This window comes from Larus michahellis, chromosome 1 (genome assembly GCF_964199755.1).
Source record: "Larus michahellis chromosome 1, bLarMic1.1, whole genome shotgun sequence".
Lineage (NCBI taxonomy): Eukaryota > Metazoa > Chordata > Aves > Charadriiformes > Laridae > Larus > Larus michahellis.
The window spans coordinates 88,346,928-88,370,808 of record NC_133896.1 but is presented as its reverse complement, the minus strand read 5'-3'; the positions used below and the strand labels follow the sequence as shown (position 1 = coordinate 88,370,808).

Sequence of the window (23,881 nt, the reverse complement as noted above, 5' to 3'; positions counted from 1 at the left end):
TTTTTTTTTACTTACAAATATCTTTTTAAAACGCCTATAGACTCATACATCATCATTCCCTTGTTTTGTTTTTCTTTCTTCTAAACCTCCTAACCATGAACTTTTCTATTGGCAATATAATCGCACCAACTAATGAGAGTCACTGCGAAAAAAACTAAGAGCAGCTGAAGGAAATAATCTAATTTAAATTCATCTTTAAATAAACAAAGGTGAGATTTGCACACTTTCACACCTGAAAGCACAGAAACATCACATTCGCAAGATTCCTGAAATACCCTAGGAAACAAAAGCCATCCTGCCTCCAAAGGAAGGACGCGGAGAGAGGACCAGGTAAACACAGGACTAAGTAGTTGTGGGGTAAAACTCCAGCTCTAAAGTAACGCCAGGGCAAGAGAGCCCGAGTGCTCAGCAGACACCACCTCAGTCTCTTCTGCCCCCATACCAATGGAGCCTTTATTTTAATCCAGGCAGAGTTTAACCATCTCCTTAATGATGAAGTTTAAACCTCCCTTTGCAGAAGTCAGCCACTAATGTTTTCTGCTGGTGAAATTAATTCACATGCTGAACTACATCTCCTCAGCAATTACAAAGCCATTGCACAACAGCTCTTTCACGGAACCCTCCCCAACCTTGTCACAGATAGTGACAGACAAAGTGCCTCTCTCTAATCACTTTTTCCCTAACCACTAATTTAGGGTAGGATTCCTGGGCAGTACAACCTGTGGGACAGGGCACTGTGGATCACTGTGAATCACCGCCACGGCTGTTCCCTGAGCCAAGTGCTTAAGCCACACTGTATTACACAGGAAATTAATTTAGGGAATTTGGGGAACTCATTTTTTTTGCCAGGCAATGAACTGCATGGGGTTCAGATCTCTGTTCAACAGGTCCAATTGGGCAGGATAGGGGCGACCCCTTCCCAGAGAGAAAGGAGCCATCAGCAGCCAGAAGCAACAAAGGCAGCACTCGTCCGACCCCAGAAATGCAGAAAATGGACTTCCAAATGCTCTCTGCGGCGCTGACATCTGTTGGACGTGTCTTGCAGCTCCTGCTCGTGCCCGGGTAAGCATCCCCGGTGAGCATCAGGAGAACAAATGGGCCCTACCCAGCACTCTGGCAGCAGTTACGCCGAGAAGCCAGCATTTGCTACAGCAGCCAGTAATTTTGGATGCCTTACTTTCCGCACGACCGAAAAAGGAGCTGCTTTTGTAAAACGCAATGAGGCCTTACCAGGGTGCTGTAACAAGCAGCACCACTGCTCCCTGTCTGACTGGTCATATGCTTCACAGTGCAGGCACCCAAATTACAAGTCACTTTCAAAAAAAAAAAATAAAAATCTCACCCCTTAATGCATGAACATCTCTACCTGCAACAGCTCCTTCACTCACTTCTAAACAATTCTTCCAGAGGTAGTAAAACAGCATCTTGACACATAAAGCAAAGTGCTAAATCTGGGTTGGACAAAACAAACAGCACTTTCCAGGGGCTCAGTTTCCCACGCAAGTGTCGTCACAAATTAATCCCAGCCACCCTCTACTGCGACAGTGCCGGACACGTGAAGGTGGCCATGCAGTATTACATGAAATAAATCAACAGGCTCAGTTCAACTCATAGCAAACGATCCTGTTGTCACCAGCACACTGTGCAGTCTCCGGCAGGGCCAAGGATGTAAGAAAGACAGGGGCTGACTCCATTCAGACCCTGCAGCCACCTGCTCAGCATTTGACAATGAAGGAGGCATCCAAATCAATCATTAAAAAAATAATAAAAAGACCCCAACCGCCCTAATAACAGAGAACTTTAAACACAAATTTTCACCGTTTCATACCTGTTAATCACTATTGTTTAAAATCAGCAGTCTAAACTCCTTGGCAGGCTGACCTAATTTGTCCACATCTCTAGGAAGCTTGTTCAGCATCTGCACGCTTATCTTCCTGGTACTATGTATAAACAGCATATACGCCAAGAACATAAAATCAAAACCTGAAGCCTCAGAAAGCCCCATGACTCAGGTTCCTGACGTGCAAAAGAACTGCAGCTGTTAAGATCCCATAAATGCTACAGAAGTAGCTACCTTTTAACTGTCATCAAGGGACTTTCGTCACTGAACTCCAAATCCAACAATCAAGGGGTAAGTATTAACTTTTTACATTTAAGTGAGTAATTTCGAGTGAATGTAGGCACTTGGGATTGACAGCATGGGAAACAGAAGACCAACGTGTTCGCTGTTCTGACCTCTAAGTACTCGGACATCAACAAATAGGATTGTCGTCAAAACCTCAATGAGTTCTCAGTAACAAAGAACATTACATGAGTTTAAGGAAGTCAGTGCTGCCAGCGCAGAACACAGTGCTTCCTAAATGAAGAGAAACACCTGCCTTACAGAAGTGTTGCCTTATATTTATATAAAAATCACATGGTAACTATGAGCCTGATTTTTTATATCTATAAAATAATATATATAATATAAAGACAAAAAAAATATATACAATTTCATAGCACACCTCACGCTTTTCATCAGAACTCTGTTTTGTGATTTCTAGGCTTAATACGTGTTGTCACATTTGGCCTTCAGGACTTAAATAATGATATGGGCTGGAGAAAATGCTGGATTTCAGACAGCTGAGTCCTCCCAAGAAAACAAGTCTGACTCAGCTGGGGATCCAGGAGACACTGGGTCTGTTTCCAGGTCTGCTGCTGATTCACTTGGCCATACCTCACCTCTATGCTTGTTTATCTGGCTTTAGATTAGATGTGCCTTCCTGCAAGCGTGAAATTTATTAATAGAAAGAGCTACGTAAATACTAATTATTTATTCCCAATGAAATAAAAAAGCCAGCCTGGGTATTTCTTCATTCGAGTCATGATGACGACCCTTCTACAGTTTCAGCAAGCTGAAATCCATTATTTCAGCTTTATAAAGTTTTCACAGGGTTGCCAAGCTAAGGCTAGAAAGGAGAATTACATCAGCTAGGCTGACCACCTACGTGTCACAGACATTTTTACCCTGTTACTTCTTCACAAAGCCCAGTTAAGCACATTTGACTAGACAGTGCCTGGGAAAATACTTTATTTTGAGAACTCATTCCAATGATTAATCACCCTCTTGGCTGAAAGTGTGCAGCTTCATTTAATTCAGCTGCTTTCCTTTTGCCAGCCTCTGGTTCTTCTCATGCCTATTTCCACTATATTAAGAAGCTCTTTAATACTCAGGTTTGGGGTTTTTTTTGTAACTTTTTAATCTCTCAGATAAACTAGACAGAATCCGTTTAGGAGGTCTCATAGCAGGGCAGCTCTACAGATCTTGTGCTCCTTTCGCATCCTTCTAGTATTTCGCCAGTATTGGAGTTTTCTGGTACTGGCACAGCACTGGCGTACACATTCTTACTGCTCCCTCAGGATTGCAATTTTTCTGCACAGTAAAACGATCACGTGCTAAATAACTTGTACTCTGTGCCTTGCCTGTCCTTTCCAGAGCCTGCATGCATGGCTGGCACTGAAGTATTGAACTACGCTAATAAATGGATCCACATTTCCCAGGGATTAGGCTGCGTAGTCTGATGGACATGCCCTCATTGCAATTTATGCAGCACCAGTGTGTGTCATCTGCAAATCTGAATCCACTGTACTTTTATAATCCCGGTTGCTGGTCCCTGCGGAGCCTCCTTACCAACACCTCCACCCAACGTTGTTTCCCCTTTTGACCCCTCCATTTTGCCACTTCTGCTACCCAGGACCCTCACCATCATCGCGCTCTTCCCCAACCCATTTCTTTTCCATGCACGGGAAATGTTCTGGATACCTTCTGACAAAGGTCTCGCATACTAATCAAGCTATGGTCCATCTCTAGGACTTCATGGGCTTCTGTGCTGCAATGCCTGTGCCTACTCTGGAGTGGCACCAGAGGTCCTGTAGAGCCCCGCAGCTACTCCCACCCACAACACACATTATTACTGAAACTGTTGGCAGGACCTATCATCTGCAGAAGAGGAACATCCTAAGAGCAAAGTATCTATTAATATTAATGTATTTTATTCATAGAAATATGTCTTTTGGAGATGTATGTATTGCGGACTGGTCACCTTTACAGAACTCCAGTCATATAAAATCACAGATCTTGTACTGGAAGACAATACAGCACGTTAGTTGTATAGTTACAGAGAGCTAGAATGTTTTTAACATAAAACCCAGAAATAAAAAAAACCATCTGAGATCCCAGTCTAGGTTTAAAATCTTTGTGATACAACTTGGTAGTTTTCCCACCATGCCTATTTGCTCCCCAAAACTTCCCACATATGCTTTACCTTTTAAATTGATATTAACAATATGAATGCTAGGACATTAGCACCCTTTCTAAAAAAAAAAACCAAACAAAACAACCCACCTCACTCAGGGGACTATTAATTCTATATAGTTCCCAAGGCATCAGAACTGTTTGATGAAACCAGCGTGAACTGAAAAGTCACCTTGTTTGCAAAGCTTAGCGCATAAGCCTTTGAAAAACTCCTGAAAAGAAGTCTACAATCAAAATCAATACAGGCTGTAAGCTGGGCAGCACGGAAAGAATGGCGTAACAAGAACAGGGTTTACAAGGAGCACTGTTTTGTTGGCATTCAGAAGCCATCCAAAAAAAGAAGATTCTGGTTTTCTGTTAAAAAGAAGTGTAACGCGATTACAGGTCTATCTAGTAGTAGCACCACTTTCAGTTTTTTTTCAGACCATGTTCACTAACAAACAGTAAAAGGGAGGGGGCTGAACACGAAAAGGGAGAGGAAGAAGATACAGTGAACAAAATTCAAGACTTTATCCACAATAAAAGTTCAGTGAGGAAATGCTCCTACTGTCTCCAGAGGCAGCTGTGAGATGGAGACTGAAATTTGACTTTTAGGATTTTACACTGACCGGTTTGGTTCAAAAGATCAGGAAAAATTGGCAAAAGAAAAGAGTTTATTTCAAAAACTGGTCCATCTTCTACAAAAGCAGAATTATCCCCTAGCGTGTTCTCACCAGCACACGGTTTTAAAAGCCCCCATCACACACTGCATCCAACTATTACAAAGCCTAGTGGCTTTCAACATTAGAAGCATCTTTCTCACATTTATCCAAGTACTTCCTCTTACTAGTCTTCCTTGTAGCAAAAAGGTATAATTCCAAAATGGTATCTTAAATACTAACCAAATTGAATGGTCTTTCTAAATTCACTGACCAAAGGAGCTACTGTCCTTCTCTCCCATGCTTCAGATCCACCCCCAAGCACAGTCCTAGTTTGTTCTGCTCTTTCCTTGGGCATTATCTGCCAGCCGCTTGTTTTACTTCCTCACACTTTAACAATCTCTTTTCAGCACTCAGGTACCTTTAAGTAAACGGTGTAACCCAGATGGACATTAATGGAGCAAACTGTTATTACCAGCAGCATAGCACGGCTGTATTTTCTAGACACTTTACTCTTGCAGACCTAATGTTTTGTAATTCCACAGACACTTATTTAAGCACCTAATCACATAGCTGGGATTTTTGTGAGGCATCCTGTTCCCTCACCCTAGCAACTAAACCTACAGCAGTAGGAAACCAGATAGCTTTGATATCGGTACCTACATAGCTGCAACAGCACTCAGTCAGCAACTCAAGCTGTTGGGCTTTCTTGTTCCATTTAAGCCGCTTCACATGCAGCAGCATCACCACCACAGCATGAAGTTGTTTGACAGTCTGCAGGTACACACGTACCCCATCCAGACCCTCTCCAAGCAGAAGCATTGGTTCTCCAGGACACAGGGCATCAGAAGAACCCATCTGTGCAGGTGTGATACTCAGGAATCTGAGATGAAAGCAGCTATGTAATCGATACCTACCACGCTTCACACAGCACGAGGGATTTGGTTATAAAATTTAGACGGTGAAAGAAGATACATTTTACCAGCACAAACACTCAGAATAAAACTTTTCTCTTAGGGGAATAAAAAAGTCAGAGAAAATATTTAAAGTACAACAAAGAAGTGGTGCTAAATGTTAAAAACCAGCCATCAAACAACGCCAGGACAAAAGTTAACACTGCAGTTATAGTTAACTATAATTTATGTAAATTGTAGTTATACTCCCAAGCTGGGCAGAACACTAAAACCCCTCTTCTTTCTGGATCTTTTGAACGCATACAAGTAACTTGAAACACTTCATACAGCACCAATAGTGCTACCGCAGCAAGACAGCTTATAATGTGAAGGAGACAGAACTTATGACTACAGCAGCTTTTTACTAGAACCAACTGCTTAGACAGCAGGAACAAACATTGGGCCGTAAGCAATCATCTTTCACTCCTTTCATCACAGAAACTAACCTATTTTTACCCAATCTGTGCAAAGACATCAATTCTCCATCCCAAACATCAGGTCTCCGGTAACCTGAAAATATAGTACGTTCAATGGATTCTCAAAACCCAATATACTTAGACTTCTGCATCATGTCCATGACCAATCTCACCAAGGCTATCATTGATAAAAATCCATTTTGGAAGCAGCAATCAAGTTGTGATAAGCCACTGGAATGCTTAGAAGAGTTCTAAAAACGGCATTAAGAGGAAAATCCAGATCCTCTGGTAGAAGTGGACCTCCATTAGAGTGCAGATGATAAGAGGCTTCACCTTCTGTGTTTTACTTTCACTGTAGCTCTGAAACACTTCAAATCCCAGTAGGCTTGCTCCTAACAATGTTAACTAGAAGAAAAAAATACATGCACACTCCCTTGAAAGTTTCAGAATATTATTTAATTTAAAGATGTGGCAACCCTAAGTTTTGAATCAGCCTCACAAATGTTTCAAGCTGATTTAGTACACTGGTAATGGTAATAATAGTAATGGTATGGGTTATATTGATTTCTGCATCTAAAAAAATAAAAGTCAATAAGCCTCATGACCCTGATTTGCAGAGCATTCTACCCTGGTCTGAACGCCTTATGGTATTTTTACCAGCAGGTGTCAGGTCTGAGATTAGCAGATATTACAAGGTAGATTCAGTTCCAGCCAAAGCTACCCACTACCAGAAGGGGGTTTGTGTGCAGTGATTCCTGTTCATCTTGGGGAGAGGGCGGAACTTATTCATGAAAAAAAGGAAACATGGAAAATAAGACTGCTGCTTGAAACCCAAATCTGTGTGACAAATGCTGTAATTTTTTCAATGGCTTTGGCTTTAGCACCTCCTCCAGCTCATTGGAGTAAGGCTGGCTGCACAGAGACTGATCTGCCAGAAAGTATCCAAACTTTCCCTACAGCGTGCAGCTGCCATTACAGCAGCATTTGCTTCTTTGGGCAAAAGCTCCCCACCTCCAGACCACCAAGACGCAGGTTACTCCTTGCTTCCTTGTCTAGAACGTTATCAACAACATGATGCAATTTCAGAAGGAAAAGACAATATCCCAGGAGCTGCCAGGACTCTTTGGCACAGAAATAGGGCATTTTCTCAGAACAAGAAATCACCACGAACGGCATGCAGGTCACTACTATAATCTCCAAAGACTTTGGCCTCACATGTATTTAACAAGCTGGGAGATGTCAGAATAACACAGCCCCGGATACGAAGCAGTGTTTTTGTGTTTTGTAATAGGCTGCCAAGCATCACTGTAGAATATACACCCAATAAAACAATATGAACTGATCCAACCAAGTCACCCATGAAAATCCATCTGCTCACTCATCCGCTCAGCATCGACAGACCCGTCTCTATTAAACGGGAAGAAAATCAAAGGAGTCTGGTATTTTCTGGAGCGTGCAGAGAAACCTTATGGGAAGGGTGCCTCCCCAGTCCTGTCACATAGAAAAGCTGCAGAAGGGACAATGACATTGACAACAGATTACGCTATAAGCCTTGCCTAGAATATTTCTATCCAAGATAACATTTAAAAGGGGACAACTGTATTTAACAATGTAACAGTGTACTGAAATGAAAAAGAAAGATTCTTTCAGATGTTATATAGAGCTTTCTTCTTAGGTTTATGGCTACTGTAATTTTTCAGTGGCAGCAACTGTAAAGGACAATGAGAAGAAGGACCTCCAAAACAAAATTCCAATTCCCTTTTCCTGGATGCTATTAATTATTCAGAAGTTGCACCTGATCCTCCCAGAATGCACTCTGGAGCCCACATAAAGGCAGAATAATGCCCAGTAGCTATGGCAACTTGACACCCACTTTAGCTACAAAGCTGAAAGAAAGCCCACTGCATTAAAGTGACTGTAAACTCTTTTATGCAGGATGCAAAGTTCAGCTACAGACAAAACCACCCTGTTTCTAAAAATTTGCTTTGCTATTAAGAATTCTCTCCCCCCAACTACTTTGGTATAATCAAAAGCCAAACCAACAGAAAGAGCAGTAAATGACCTAAAAATCTGACTGTAATTTCTAGTGTTTCTGGATAAATCAGGACAGCAAGAATGTGTCTCAGACTCCAGTGTCTTGCAGAGGTTCCTTCAAAGGTCCAAATGGGACAAGTTGGTGCCCAATGGCAGTTGCTCATCTTTTCTGTGATGCAGTTATCCAGGAGAATCTATTCACGGCTTTGGATTCCCACTTGTTGGCATGAGAAATCCTGAGTGACTGTAACTTCTGCTACTCATTCATGACCTGCAGGTGAGAAGCTTTGCAGCCCAGATCATCCGAAAGGCAGCATTTACACCCGACCTCTGCCAACACCATGCTGACATTTAGCTTCAACGTTGAACCCAAAAGACTTACTGCAACTGCTAGATGTATTCGTAGGCAAGCACATGGGAGGGTGTCTGCAGGTGGAATAAGAGCCTTGGAGAATGGCAGTGGATTATCCTCGTTCATCACTCAAGTTGCAGGATGGCTGGCGACACATGAAAAGTGTTGCTGCGACAGGCACCATTTGTACCCCAGCCCGTACTAATCAGGCACTGGCGGTTCAGAGGCAGCTACCAGCAAACATGCTTTTTAAACTGAAACGTAAACAAACGATTCACTCTGTTTTGTCATGCTCATCCCTAACATGGGAGACCCATTCGAGCCAAAATCTTTCAGACTAGTTTGCAAAAACAGCTGCAATTATTTCCTATCTTGAAGAAGCTGTGTTAGTTTAAATAAGCTTCGTAACTTCTTGTAAAATGTCTTTTCTCTTTCTGTCCTCTCTCTCACATCTCTTGTGTGTTATTTAAGACTTCACAACAGCAGCAATCACCTCATGTGAATGTGGGATTACCAGACAGATGTCATCTTAGAGCAAACTAGCTATATGCTTAGAACGTTGTTGGGTTACTGACACAATGGTGCATATAATGGGGGAAAAAAATCCCACATCTGGTTTAAGAAAATGGGACTTCTACAACTGAGTTCCTTCCTGCTCCCAGTCATCTTTCAAACGTGTTGGTGAACTTCAGGCAAACCTGACAGAGGTCTCGTGGATCATATCATTATGACAATCAGCAATGAGATACCCTCACATTACTACTACTGCTGAAGAAGGACCAGGGAAGCTCAGTCTTTTTCTCACTTCTCAGCCACCCACAGCACCAGCTACCTTTTGCATTGGTAGCAACCAGGGAAAGGGGCGGGGGGGGGGAAGGACAGAAAAAGATCACACAGGGTAAAAGGCATAGGACATTGCTGGAGGGACACAGGGGACAGAGCAGGGAGACGAGAGGCTGCACTTTGGAGGGGCCCAGGCAATACTGCAGGAATGGAGTCACGACAGACGAGAAGAGAAGCAAGATTAGTAGAGGTGGATTTTTACAAGAGATCAGACATATCCATAGGCCTGGCTATATTATTCTGCATCTCACTGAACAGTTTATTTTACGCTATATATTTAATGGGAATGAAATACTTGCCCACTGAAGTGAATGGCAAAATTCTTAGCAACTTCAGAGGAGCTGGGATTTCACCTCAAGATTTTCCAAGTATTTGTTACTTGTAAACACACACCTCAAGGTAAATTTGACACTGGTGTATCTACAATAGTCTAGATCAAAATGTTTAAAAACGAGGCAAACCACTGCAACTATAATCAGATTCCAAAGAGGAATAATTACATATAATATTCATTAATATGAAGATTCACCACACAGGACCTTTTCTTTTGGATCAAAATAATTTGCTGGATTATAGACCTATTTGCAGTCCTATCATTAAAAGCCACAAACCTAATACGGTTTATTAGTCTTCACGTATGAAATATATAAAGCAACACTAATGATTATAAATAAGGCAATGAGTGCTGGGAAAGCTAAAAAGAAAACATTTGATTGTATAAAACATTCCTATTTGTTACAAAAATATAAAAGGAATTAAAATATTGCATTATAAAAAATTAATTTATATTTTCTGTCACTTAAAGGCTCCAATTGCAATTATGAAACTGGACAGATATGTTTGGGTAAGACAGAGGTTACAAGAAGAATCATTAGCATGATTTGCATGATACGTACTATTATTTTTTTATTCCTAAGAATTGATAACAGTTAAAAAGCTTAAAACAGGCAGCGATTTCACCATATTTGATAAGGTTTATCACGGTTCCCAAACACTTAAGTTCAGCTTTTATCAGGCAAAAAAGCTAGAAGTATGTTTTCTTTTCATAGTTACTTTGGGATTTTAAAGAGAGAAGGACCTGGGGGTATTGGTTGATAGCCAGCTGAATATGAGCCAGCAGTATGCCCAGGTGGCTAAGAAAACCAATAGTATCCTGGCTTGTACTAAAATAGTGTGTCCAGCAGGACTAGGGAAGTGATTGTACCTCTGGTAATTGTACCTGTACTCAGCACTGGTAAGGCCCCACCTCGAGTACCGTGTTCAGTACGCACTACAGGAGGGACATTGAGGTGCTGGAGTGGGCCCAGAGAAGGGCAACAAAGCTGGTGAGGGGTCTGGAGAATAAGTCTTATGAGGAGCAGCTGAGGGAACTGGGGTTGTTCAGCCTGGAGAAAAGGAGGCTGAGGGGAGACCTTATCGCTCTCTACAGCTACCCGAAAGGAGGCTGTAGCCAGGTGGGGGTCGGTCTCTTCTCCCAAGTAACAGGCAGCAGGACAAGAGGAAACAGCCTCAAGTTGCACCAAAGGAGGTTTAGACTGGATATTAGGAAAAATTTCTTCACTGAAAGGGTTATCAAGCATTCCTAGGCTGCCCAGGGAAGTGGCTGAGTCACCATCCCCAAGGGTATTTAAAAGCCATGTAGGTGTAACGCTGAGGGACATTGTTTATTGGTGGTTTTGGCAGCGCTAGGTTAACAATTGGACTTGATTATCTTAAAGGTCTCTTACAACCAAAATGAATCTATGATTATTAAGCTGAGTAGGCTGATTGTTCTGCCTTCTAACAATCAAACAGAACCTAAATCCTTAAAGGAATAAGATGATCATGAACTAGATGGTTTGGGAACTTTTTCTTGTGCTAACCAAGAGCTTTTAGGGAGAAAGCCCCATACACCAGTGAAAGAGAGCAAAGCAGGGCTCTGCTGTGCCTTGCCACATGGGTGTATTGATTGCAGTGCTGAAGTGCTTTGTGAGACACTAGATAAAGGGAAGGTAGGATAGAAAAACCATCATGGATTATTTATCTTAATTCCTAAAGAGAATTCTCCTGCCACGTATTTGTCTGTGCCCTGTTTCGTCCCTTTTAAGGATTCTGAAGAATGAGATTTCCAGCATTCCTGCTCAAGATTGTTCCTTGAACAGAGCTCTGAGCAAGATACGCTAAAATCCTAATCTTGCACCGCTTTGTAACACAACACTCTTGTTGTACCTTCCACAGACTAAAGCGCAGTAATGCTCAAAGGCTCAGGCTGGGGAGAACAGAGGAGGCTGTACCCACAAACCAGTTGACTCATCGCCCGTCCACTGAGCAGCCGCAGTTGCAGTTTAATCTTGAAAACAGCGAAGTCAACTCACACATAACCTCTATTCTCTCCCAGTTCCTTTCTTCTTGATAGTCAGTTCTGCAAAGCTAGTCTCACTACTCACATGGGTTTCAGTGCTACTGTAATTCCTTACGACCTAATCTTTCTCCTGTCATTTATTGATCTGGTTGCAGATGGCGGCTTAATGGCATAAGACTGCCCTGAAGTCAACATTTTAGTTTGCCTTAGAGCAAGAAGTGCTCCAATTTGTGAAGTCCAGCCCCTGAAATTCAAGGTTAGTTACACTGCTCATTATTCCAACCCCCTCCAGACAGGGTGACGCATCACTGCAAACATCACCCAACCTCTCCTTCGGCATTCTCTCCTTCCATGCAAGTGCGCTTTTCGGGGAAGAACAGACTGAGGTCTATGACTAGGTCTGAACTGAATGGTAAACTTTAAGAAGTCAGACCCCGTATATCTCTAATGAGACAAGAGTAAAAGGCATGCAGGGCAATCTACAGCATCAGTTGGCAGCTAGAAACAGCAGCTTCCTCCCTCTTCAAAGACAGAAAACATCCTCCTGTAACCTTTGCACTTCAATCTGTAGCAAAAAATACTGTTTGCCCCCCCTCATTTGAAGGCACACCAAATTCTAGTTTTTCATATCCTGAAATTCTCATTTCACTGAATTCTCATTTTCTTTCTTCATTATTACATAAGTTTATAGCTGAATATTAGAAATCACATTAAAATTAACTGCAGCTCTTGCAAAAGTAATTCTTAATCACAAGGAATTCCTACCAAACATATTCAGTTTTCTTCTTTTCAACAAGCACAAGACATTCCTTCTGCATCAGCAAGTCACAGTCATAGAAAACAAAAGATTTAACAAGCCTACACATCTAAGTGTTTTCAGTATCTGCATATTGTACACGAGGAAGCAGAATCTGAAGCGGTAAGAAGAACGAGTAAATTATAAAACTGAGAAAAAACTAACAGGGACCCACAGACTTAAAAGCTGGCTTAAACCAACCCTAATTGAAATTACTTACGTGAAAAGAAACCAAAAAGCCTAGTTCTGTCTTTACAATTCTAACAATAGCAGAAGAGGTATAAAAGATTAAAAATAAGAAAAGTGCAAGTCGTTCAAATTACTGGAACAGACAATGATTGATGATGCTCATCAAACAAAAGACGGAAAATCAATAACTTGTAAAGCACTGGACACACAGGGTGTGGAAACTGTTTTTCCGCCAGCATAGCTCTGGCACAAAGAAAGCGATTGTGACTGTGGCTAAGCAAGACAAGACTGTGAGTTAAAACATGCTGATCATTACCAGCAAGGCAAGAAATCACTGTATTTGAGACACTGACAAAGTAATCCTAGCTGCTACCTGACACTCATACTCCGTGAATTACATCAACCTGCATTCCCCAATTCAAATGCTCCACAAATCTGCTAAATCAGCTGTCAAAAGTTAAAAGCATAGATAAACAAGTGACTATTTCAGCACTATCAAACATGGCTCCAGACCACAGAGTAACCAGTATTTTCAGATGTAACAGGTTGCCCACTGTTAGCATATTCCTGCAATGTTATTTACCTGCCTTCCCGAATTCCTCCCCAGAAAAGCACGAGTGCCGGAAGCAGCACGTAGCGTGCCTCCTCCAGAATACAGTCAGCAAAACAAGGGAAGGCACGCTACATCAGTGACAAAGGCAGCAGACAAAGACATGGGAGAAATAAGATTACAGAATGTTACTAAATCATTGTATTTCAAACCATCTCTGTTGGACGTGGAAATGCATAAACTGAGTTACTTGACCAAAAAACATAGAGGGGGGAACCCCTGGTGGATAGATTAGATGTTTAAGTTCTAATTACTGGTGTTATTAGAGACTTGGTTATGATAATCCAGTGCTTCAATTCAATTGCATATTAAGTTCAACACCGAAAATAGATATTTTCATACCTCTAATGAGCAAGCTGGCACCGTGTAACCCATAGATCAAACGCACTAAGCATTCTGCTGAACTAGTAGCCTGATGAGGCTTTCAGGGAGCTCCAAGCAGGCACTTTTACCTTTTCCAGGGCGCGAAGCCTAGCCTAGCGGTGCTCTTCTGTCCCTCACCCCCCCAGTGACTCAGATATGCTGCATTTGCAATACTGAATTATTCATTACAGTTCTATCAGAGGGGGGAACTGGGTCTGGGCGCCTTTTCTTCCCAATGAAGTTGCTCTCTGCTGCAGCAAACAGAGCACCATCTCAGCCACATGACTCAGGGCTGCCATGTTTCAGTGCAATGCATATTAAATTCACTTCTGATGCTGGATTTCTTGTCAGCCCATTTGACTGTTTAAGGAGAGTTCTTCAGAGACGGGAAGCAATATAAAGCAGTTCATTAAAAATGCCCCCGCAGCCCACACCCCCTTCCTGAGTCAGGAGTTTACTGGCTGTGACGCTCTGAGGATGTTTTGGCTGCATGCTCGCTTTGCCTCAGACACAAATTTCCTCTGGAAATAGGGCAGAATAGGTAAGCATCTCCATCCCAAAGGCTCGTTAGGCTGCCAGGTATGTCACAAGCATATTCCAGGTCACAGGCGGCCGGATCCAGTTCTGTGCGGGAAAGAGACGTTTTTGTCACACCTGTGGCGGTATTCTTCTCTTCGTTTTTGCCAAGCAGCAAGCAGTCCGTCCCAGCACACATAGGAAATGGAGATGGTCTTGCAAAAAAAATGCAGCACGAGCAGAGGCTATCAAGTAGCAGCTCCTTTATATGCATGCAATCAAACATCAGCAAGTACTGTGAGAAAGCCCAGGAATTTCTGAGAAGGATAACCGTAAAAGAAAAGCCAAACCTTCGCATTTAAGACATTGAGTGCCTTACAGAAAATCATTAACAACAACCAAATAACGCCAGTGTTCCTTTTTCACGTTTCAAAATGACAGCAATATGTTGATGCTGTCCTCTTCTGCAGAAGCCACTGTTCCTACTTGCTGCAACACCTCCACAAACTTAGCACAAGGGAGAAGTTGAGGCAGAACCGCTGTCTGTACTGACTTGACACGTTGCAATCGTTGTTTGTTCCCACATACTATCTATGTACAAGGAGAGAATTTATTTGGCAAAAAAGATGCATTTTTGGGGGCATTTGTTTCTCTGTTGCATTCAGACAATGATGTGGAACTGCCGTGAAGTATACCAAACAGCTCTTCTGGAGACATCCTGTTCACTTACAATGTTCAAAAACAATCAAAAAACACCCCACTGCTCTGAAAGGTACAACAGAGACAGCAACGTAAAACTTGCCTTTCTGCGAGATGCTGACTTCAGGTTGTCAAATATTCCAGCCAGACAGATGGTGACAGTGAATTAGAGATTCAGCTATGAAAATCCTGTGATTTTCAGTGGGAGTCACGAGCCTGAAGTCATTTAGCCTTGGAAACTAACTGGCCTCCCAACACAGCCAATATTTGTTGTGTCATACGTCCAGATGCACACAAACGTGTAAACCATGGCTCCTGCTCAGTTCTGCTTCTGAAGCTGCAGCCACAACATCAGTAGCTTAAGCTTTCTGAAGACTTAACACCCTGAGTGACTACCCCATGCATTTGGCAGCAGCTGTACTCCTCCACATTTATAGGATGCTGAAGAAAACAGGACCCACTCCAAAAATCCAGGCAAGCTCAGAACATATACCAACAGTGTCTTAAATTTATCTTTTTGATTGCTTTGCCCTATAAATACATCACCCTTTTCAGGTGACAAAGCATGATGGCAAGGCTGAAGGGGTTAATACAACCTAGCTCTACTGGTCTATCACTCAGGTTTCACCTTAGCTTCCCTACTCAGCAGTTGTCTCCGCCAACACCATACTAGCATCTTCCGTAGTCCCACGAGAAAGTAAAGCTTCTCTCTATAGAAAGACCAGAAGCTGGCAGCTGTAACAAAGCATAACCCTTTATAAATGCTTTTTGCACTGGAAAGAGCCAGAGATATTACATCTAATACCATTTTAAAATCAGAATCCCAAGTCCAACCATTTTAACCATTTAAAGCCGTAGGTTTTAGCAACGTACAAGACCCTTTGCAAGTGAGGATCAGGGCTTATGTTTTCCAGTAGGTCACATCAGCTGGTGTATGAGGCAGCAGCGAAGGCGGTTTTTTGAGTCTTGACTTAATGGTGCATAAAGAGCAACAAGTAAAAGGGATTTTACCTTAAAAAAAGCCTACTAAATCCCTTAACTTTGAGAAGAGCTATGCTCCACAGTGCCCTGCCTGCACAGATGCTGATGGATGGGGTCTGTGGTTTTGCTTAAAGACACCGAGAGAAGTTGCGTCTTCAAAACTTGGCAAGAACTGCAAGAGTATTATTGCGACATGTCAAGGAAACGTAGAGTTGAAGGCACTTCTCTGGAATCAGAGTCCATGTAATGCATGTAGCCCAGAATTCGATATGGCAGCTCTACCCTGACACAGACCATTTTAAGAGCTTAATTGGTGTTTCACTCATGCATGCGCAGTTTAGAAATCGGTCGGGTGGAAAAGAGAAGCAAATGGAAAATTGCTTAAACCAGGGGATCTACAAAGTAGATCATTTATAGGGCCTTTTAAAATAAGGTTTGTGATGGTAGAGAAGTTTACCATCATCACCTACTGATACACCACACTGTGACATTTATTACTTCAAGCTGTTGTGACTAAGCTATATCCAAAGTTCTTCTCATACAGCCTTAAAATTGAGTAGAACCTATACTCTTAATTCTATTGGTTTTTTTCTGCTTATCCTCTATTACACATGAACTTAAAATCAAATGTTACTGCTGACACTTTTCAGCACCACTAAGCACAGAAAAACCCCACAATGACTTTTAATCACACAGGATAGCCATCAAAACCTGAGAACTGTTTGACAACTCAACACTTGTTTCTCCTTGACACGAATCATCACACCATGGCACGCAAATGATGCGAACATGCCGTGTGAGCTCATCATCTCAGAAAACAAACATCACCGTTGTTAGCGTTCAGACAAACAGCCCCTCCCCTCTCAGTCCAGTTTTGTTGACATTTTCATCAGTCCCACAGGAGATTACTGTGCTAAAAGCTGTGCAGATCTTATTTTCATGAACATAAACGAGTGCTCTGAGATGTCATAGGACAACAATTCACCTCACACATCTCAGCCAGCATTCTTCAGTCACAACCTACAACAGCCAGGCAATTGCAGAGCAAATATATAGTGTGTATATGTATTTAACACACTATGTAAAACATAGTGTGTATCTTCACTATATACCCAAGCTACAAAGAGACCAAATTCTTCAGCAGCCTGTAGAATATCAAGAAGGATTATAGAGCCCTGGGAGCAGCAGTCAGGAACTCTGAGGCACAGGTAGTTTTTTCATCAACCCTCCCGGACAAAGGGAGGGGGCTTGATAGGGCCAACCGAATCTGGCAAATCAACAAATTGCTACAGGACTGCTGCCACAGCCCAGGGTTTGGCTACTTAGACCATGGGACTCACTTTGAGAAACTTGAGAAACAGAGGCCCGATGGGGTCCACTGTCAGAGAAGGGGAAGAGTATCTTTAGCCAGAGGCTTACCAAGCTCATGAAGAGGGCTTTAAACTAGAGTTGCCGGAGAAGGGGAACCTCAATTCATCCCATTCCTACCAGGGTGATGCCAATGCCAGTAACAGACACCCAGAGCCTGGGGAAGGGTTGCGGGTCAACCGGAGAGCACCTGGAGTGCAGCACAAAGGAATACCAGCCACTCAGATAGCTTCACTGGGGGCCCAACTCAAATGCCTCTATGCAAACACACGTATATCAGGGAATAAACAGGAGGAGCTAGAGACGTGCAGACACTTGCGGGGATATGATCTTATTGGCACCACAGAGACATGGTGGGATGGTCCCTGTGACAGGAGTGTTGGAGTGAAGGATACAGGCTCTTCAGGAAGGACAGGCAAAGGAGACAAGGAGGGGGTCTCATCCTCTATGTCAATGATCAGCTGGAGTGCATGGAGCTGGGGATGGATGAGGAGTTGACTGAGAGCTTATGGGTCAGGATTAAAGCAGAGGAAGGGACAGGTGATGTTACAGTGTGGGTTTGCTACAGGTCACCTGACCAGGAAGACCAAGTACATGAGGCTCTCTATAGAGAGATAGGAACAGCCTCACATTCACAAGCCCTGGTCTTCATGGGGGACTTCAACCACCCTCATATCTGTTGGAGGGACAGCACAGCAGGGCATAGTCAATCCAAGATGTTCCTGGAATGCACTGATGACAACTTCCTTTTCCAAGTGATTGAGGAGCCAACGAGAAGTGCCATGCTAGACCTTGTTATCGCCAACAAGGAGGGACTGGTGGGGAATGTGAAACTTAAAGGTAGCCTTGGCTGTAGTGACCATGAAATGGTGGAGTTCAAGATCATTGGGATGGCAAGGAGGGCGCACAGTAAGCTCACTACCCTGGACTTCAGGAGAGCAGACTTTGGCCTCTTCAGGGACCTGCTCAGTAGAGTACTGTGGGATAAAGCCCTAGAGTGAAGAGGGGACCAAGAAAGCTGGTTAAAATTCATGGATCAGCTCCTCCAAGCTCAGGAGTGATGCATCGCAACTAAGAGGGAGTCAGACAAAAATACCAGGAGGCCTGCATGGATGAACAAGGAGCTCCTGGGCAAACTCAAACTCAAAAAGGAAGCCTACAGAGGGTGGAGGCACAGTCAGGCAGCCTGGGAAGAACACAGAGAAATTGTCTGAGCAGCCAGGGATCAGGTTAGGAAAGCTAAAGCCCTGCTAGAATTAAATCTGGTCAGGAACGTCAAAGATAACAAGAAAAGCTTGTATAGGTATGTCAGTGATAAAAGGAAGACTAGGGAAAACACACACCCTCTGCAGAAGGAAACAGGAGACCTGGTCACCTGGGATATGGAGAAGACTGAGGTACTCAAAGACTTTTTTTTTGCCTCGATCTTCACTGGCAAGTGCTCTAGCCACACTGCCCAAGTTGCAGAAGGCAAAGGCAGGGACTGAGAGAATGAGGAACTGCCCACTGTAGGAAAAGACCAGGTTGCAGACCATCTAAGGAACCTGAAGGTGCGCAAGTCCACAGGATCTGATGAGATACACCCACAGGTCCTGAAGGAACTTGGCAGATGAAGTTGCTAAGCTGCTATCCATCACGTTTGAGAAGTCGTGGCAGTCTGGTAAAGTTCCCGCTGACTAGAAAAGGGGAAACATAATGCCCATTTTTAAAAAGGGAAAAAGGAAGACCCATGGAACTACAGGCCAGTCAGTCTCACCTCTGTGACAGGCAAGATCATGGAACAGATCCTCCTGGAAACTATGCTGAGGCCCATGGAAAATAAGGAGGTGATGGGTGACAGCCAACATGGCTTCACTAAGGGCAAATTGTGCCTGACAAATCTGGTGGCCTTCTACAACGGTGTTACAGCATTGATGGATAAGGGAAGCGCAGCTGACATCATCTACCTGGACTTGTGCAAAGGATTTGACGCTGTCTGGCATGACATCCCAGTCTCTAAATTGGAAAGGCATGGATTTGATGGATGGACCACTTGGTGGATAAGGAACTGGCTGGATGGCCGCACTCAAAGAGTTGTGGTCAATGGCTTGATGCCCAAGTGGCAACCAGTGATGAGTAGCATTCCTCAGGGGTCAGTACTGGAACTGGTAGTGTTTAGCATCTTGACATGGACAGTGGGATTGAGCGCACCCTCAGCAACTTTGACAGCAGCACCAAGCTGTGCGGCGTGCTCAACACACCGGAGGGAAGAGATGCCGTCCACAGGGACCTTGAAAAACTTGAGGTGGGCCCATGCAAACCTCATGAAGTTGAACCAGGTCAAGTACAAGGTCCTACAGATGGGTTGGGGTAATCCCAAGCACAAATACAGGCTGGGCAGAGAATGGATTGAGAGCAGCCCTGAGGAGAAGAGCTTGCGGGTGTTGACAGATGAGAAGCTCAACATGAGTCATCAATGTGCACTTGCAGCCCAGAAGGCCAACTCCATCCTGGGCTGCATCAAAAGCAGCGCGGCCAGCAGGTCAAGGGAGGTGATTCTTCCCCTCTACTCCACTCTTGTGAGACCCCACCTGGAGTACTGCGTCCAGCTCTGGAGTCCTCAACAAAAGAAGGACATGGACCTGTTGGAACAAGTCGACAGGAGGGCCATGAAGATGGTCAGAGGGCTGGAGCAACTCTCCTATGACAAGACGCTGAGAGAGTTGGGGTTGTTCAGCCTGGAAAAGGCACCAGGGAGACCTTATAGCAGCCTTCCATGACCAAAAGGGTGCTTACAGAAAAGTGGCGAGGGAGCCTATCAGGGAGTGTAGCAATAGGACGAGGGGTAATGGTTTTAAACTGAAAGAGGGGAGATTTATATTAGATATCACGAAGAAATTCTTTACTCTGGGAGTGGTGAGGCACCGGAACATGGAACAGGTTGCCCAGGGAGGTTGTGGATGGCCCATCCCCGGAGGTGTTCAAGGCCAGGCTGGATGGGGCTTTGAGCAGCCTGGTCTAGTGGAAGGTGTCCCTGCCCATGGCAGGGCGGGTGGAACTACATGATCTTTAAGGTCCCTTCCAACTCTAACCATTTTATGATTCCATGGTTCTACGGTTACTTAACAGTCAACTTCTGCGTGGTCCATAGGGAAAATCATCACCAGACCACTCGGGACAGCCTGGGTACAAGGCAGGATTCAACAATGCAGATCCAGTTCTAGCCCTTCATATCCCATGGTCCCCTCCACTTCATCTGCCTTTTCAGTCTACCTCTGGGGATGTAAATGAGAGCACACAGTTTGGTGTGCGGCAGGGACATCTGAAGTTACATTTGACTTCTATAAATATCAATCTCTAGCTTTTTCCACTTTTAATGATATGACTTTGATATTTTGACATCCATATTTCAAGAAAGAATGGTCAAAACTACATGGGAAAATAAAAACTTGTCTAGTCATAATTCAAAGAGTAGGAGTAGTTGTTCGGTGTCTCACTGCACAGGACAGGCTCAAAATTAGATACAAAAGGAGTTGGAACTGCAGAGAAGTCAGCTAAAATCAAACAGGAGGAGAGCCGCACAGATACCAAAGAACCATCAAACTATGAAGTCTTGCAAAGCATCTGAAGTACTTCAAAGTCACAAGAAAGGTTCATTTCTCGAAGGCTGAGCAAAACAGTCAAGGGGGAGTTATAAAATACTGTGTGTGCTATAAGGCACACTCCCCATCTTAGTTGTTACAGCAAGCAATTCCCTAATGCTGATTTTCTAATAACTACCACTTACGAAAACCACTCACAAATAAAAATTATTTATGATGCTTTTAGGAAGCTTAAATAAAGCTCTGAGAGCAAATGCAAGGGCTTATTTCACTGTCTCCTCTCCATGAGACATTCAAACACTTTAAACCGGTAAGTTAAACAGAGACTGATCAGAGGTCTGTGAATAAATCTAAGTGACCAGGCGTCCTCTGAGGTTCACCTTCCTTGTTGGGAAGGACAAGAGGTTAAACAACCCTTGCTTTTATTAGGCTAAACAAAGCCACGATACTGTTTGATGTGGAACAGTAATGCATTTACAGTCATTTAAACAATGATTAAGATGAAAGTTTCCTTCAGAAGTCTTAAAGCTCCAAGTGCACTGGCCAAAGACTACTAAACCACTAACCTGACAGAGAAAGAACAATATTTTGCCATCTTTCTCTGTAGTGGCTTTCAGGATGGAACTTGGAGGGCTCAAGAGAAGAGAGAAGATAATTCTGCCCATTTCCTGTATCTCCAAGAAAAACGTAGGAAAATCTTCTGGTATCCTTTTCTCAAGGGACTTGACAACTATGGTTCTTTATGTCACCATATTTAAACCCAGAGTACACCATGTGCATATATCTGTGATTCAACAACAGTGTAAATTATTTATGTGTGTTAGGAAGTTAATCCCAGTCTTTTCTTCCTCCATTTATCTTCCTGCTTTTGATCCTCTGCAGCCATCTCCTTAGTTCCCAATAAAACCAGCATTTCTCTTGCTTCTGTTTCCACCAACTAAGATAAAAATGGACATGAAATGCTGAGAAGTTTCTCCAGTCTCTGATAGGAAAATACCTGTGCAGCAGCGCTAGGCTACCTGATTATGTGTTTCCAAGAAACAGTACTTCTATAGGAGGGCATATTGTCTTAGATGATGAGAATACAGGCGTTTCTCCAGTGCTTGTCACTGCTGTATCCCAGCTCCTGGAGACTGCACGTGCTCTGCTATGGAGTACCCAATAGGTGTTCATTCCTGATCCTCTGGTATCTCAGGAAGGGTTCTTCTAGAAATACCAGCGTGACCATCTTCCTCCTCTTTTATTTCTCCCTTTCTATAGATTTAAACTTTCAGTTTAGTTCAATTTAGTCCAATTTAGTATCATGATTGAAAAGCAAACCAAAAATCATCATGATGTCCTCTCTTTCCTCCTAAATGCAGGCTGACCAACATAAAAGCTACCCAAAAAAGCATGCAAACTCTCCGATCTCCTTCCTGTGACAGTGAAGCTCACTTATGCTACCATTGATGTTCACAGTGTCAACTACAGTATTTCTCTATGGGCCAATTTTGCATAACTTCTTGTGGTGGGCAGAGCTGGAGACTCCTTATCCTTGGTTTGTAGTTCTTCAGATGTGTCAGGTACTCCAGAACACCAAATCCCATGTTACCTTAAATTTCCCCAGTTAAAATATATCATTACTCACCTTTTTCCCCTCAGTACTATCACCACTGACATAGGACAGTTTTCGACGGACATAGAAGAGCATATCATCTTGCCGGGGGGCCCATTTCTCCATAAAATACGTTGAAAACATCCAAGTCCAGAACACAATACGGTCATCTTTGAAACACCCTAAGAGGCATTAAAAAAAGGAGAAATAAGAGTTGTGGAATTATCATGTCACATTTGATTGCGCTTAACATGACATCTGAAGTCTTTGCTACATATGGTGCAGTCGAGCCCAATGGCAGCAGAAATATTCCTGCACAGCTCAGAGTAAGTTTTTCTACTGTGTACAGCACAGCCACCATTCCACACAAACCCACAGCCCATCTTTGGCCATCATCAAACGAAACCACCTTCTGGCAACCAATCTGCCCCTGTGCAAAAGAAATGCAAATCAGAGCCCATGAGTACACCCTGGCTATGCCTGTGCCATGGAGAAGGACAGCACTGGCGCACTGAGCGACAGTACACCAAAGAAGCACTCAAGGAGTAATTTCAAAGGCATGCAGTGCCAATATATGCTCCAGCTAATGACATCAAGCCACCAGCTGCCAAAAGGTTTATTATATGCTCTCAAGGAGTATAGCCAATCCTTCAGAAACAAGCAGCTGATACCTTCCTTAAATCAATACACAGGAACAAAAACGTACCCGTGCAGGGGCGACTGTAGTTCACCCTTTCTCTGTCAAGGAACAAAACCCAGCTCTCCCTGAAGGAAATGAGGAATGTTGAAGTCCCGAATCCCAATTAAACAAGAAAAAGCAGGGGGAGAAGGGGAAAAATGAGAGGAGGAAGATGCAACAAAGTTTTGTTCAAGGAGACAAATTACATCAGCATCAGCAATAGCAAGGCAGTTGGCTTCTCACCAGGAAAAGGAGGCACAGCAGAGGTGACATCATATTTTGAAAAACTCTTCAAAGCACTTAACTGTAAAAAACAGCAAAAGGTGCTGCATCTTCTGTGCCGTAATGCTTGCACGCTGTTAAAGACCACAATTTATACAGACAAGGAGAGAAGGCACTACTGTGCCTGGTGATAAAGGAGCTGAATTTCTCCACTGCTCCTCAGTCCTACTGGAGGCTCCTTGATGGAGTAATCGCATCCCCTCCCCGAAGCCCTGCTGAAAGATAACTGCAGCTGTTAGCCAGAGCCTAGCTGTTTTAAAACTTGTGAAGAGAGAAACACTAAAAAATAAATTACATTGCTGAGAAACAGCAAAAACCTGAAATGGGTGATGGATGGTAGTGTTACGTATAA

General features: G+C 43.3%; 1 protein-coding gene across 3 annotated transcripts in view; it reads right to left on the bottom strand.

The window, feature by feature from the left end:
- Positions 1-23,881, bottom strand: part of KIAA0930 (KIAA0930 ortholog) — an 87,997-nt gene that overhangs the window by 21,683 nt on the left and 42,433 nt on the right. For all 3 annotated transcript variants that reach the window (XR_012587468.1, XM_074590530.1, XM_074590542.1), the window contains exon 2: positions 22,602-22,750. Coding sequence is in view for 2 of the 3 variants with exons in the window: in XM_074590530.1 (XP_074446631.1) it covers positions 22,602-22,750 (149 nt within the window). In the remaining variant the exon portion in view is untranslated. The remainder of the gene's footprint in view (positions 1-22,601; positions 22,751-23,881) is intronic.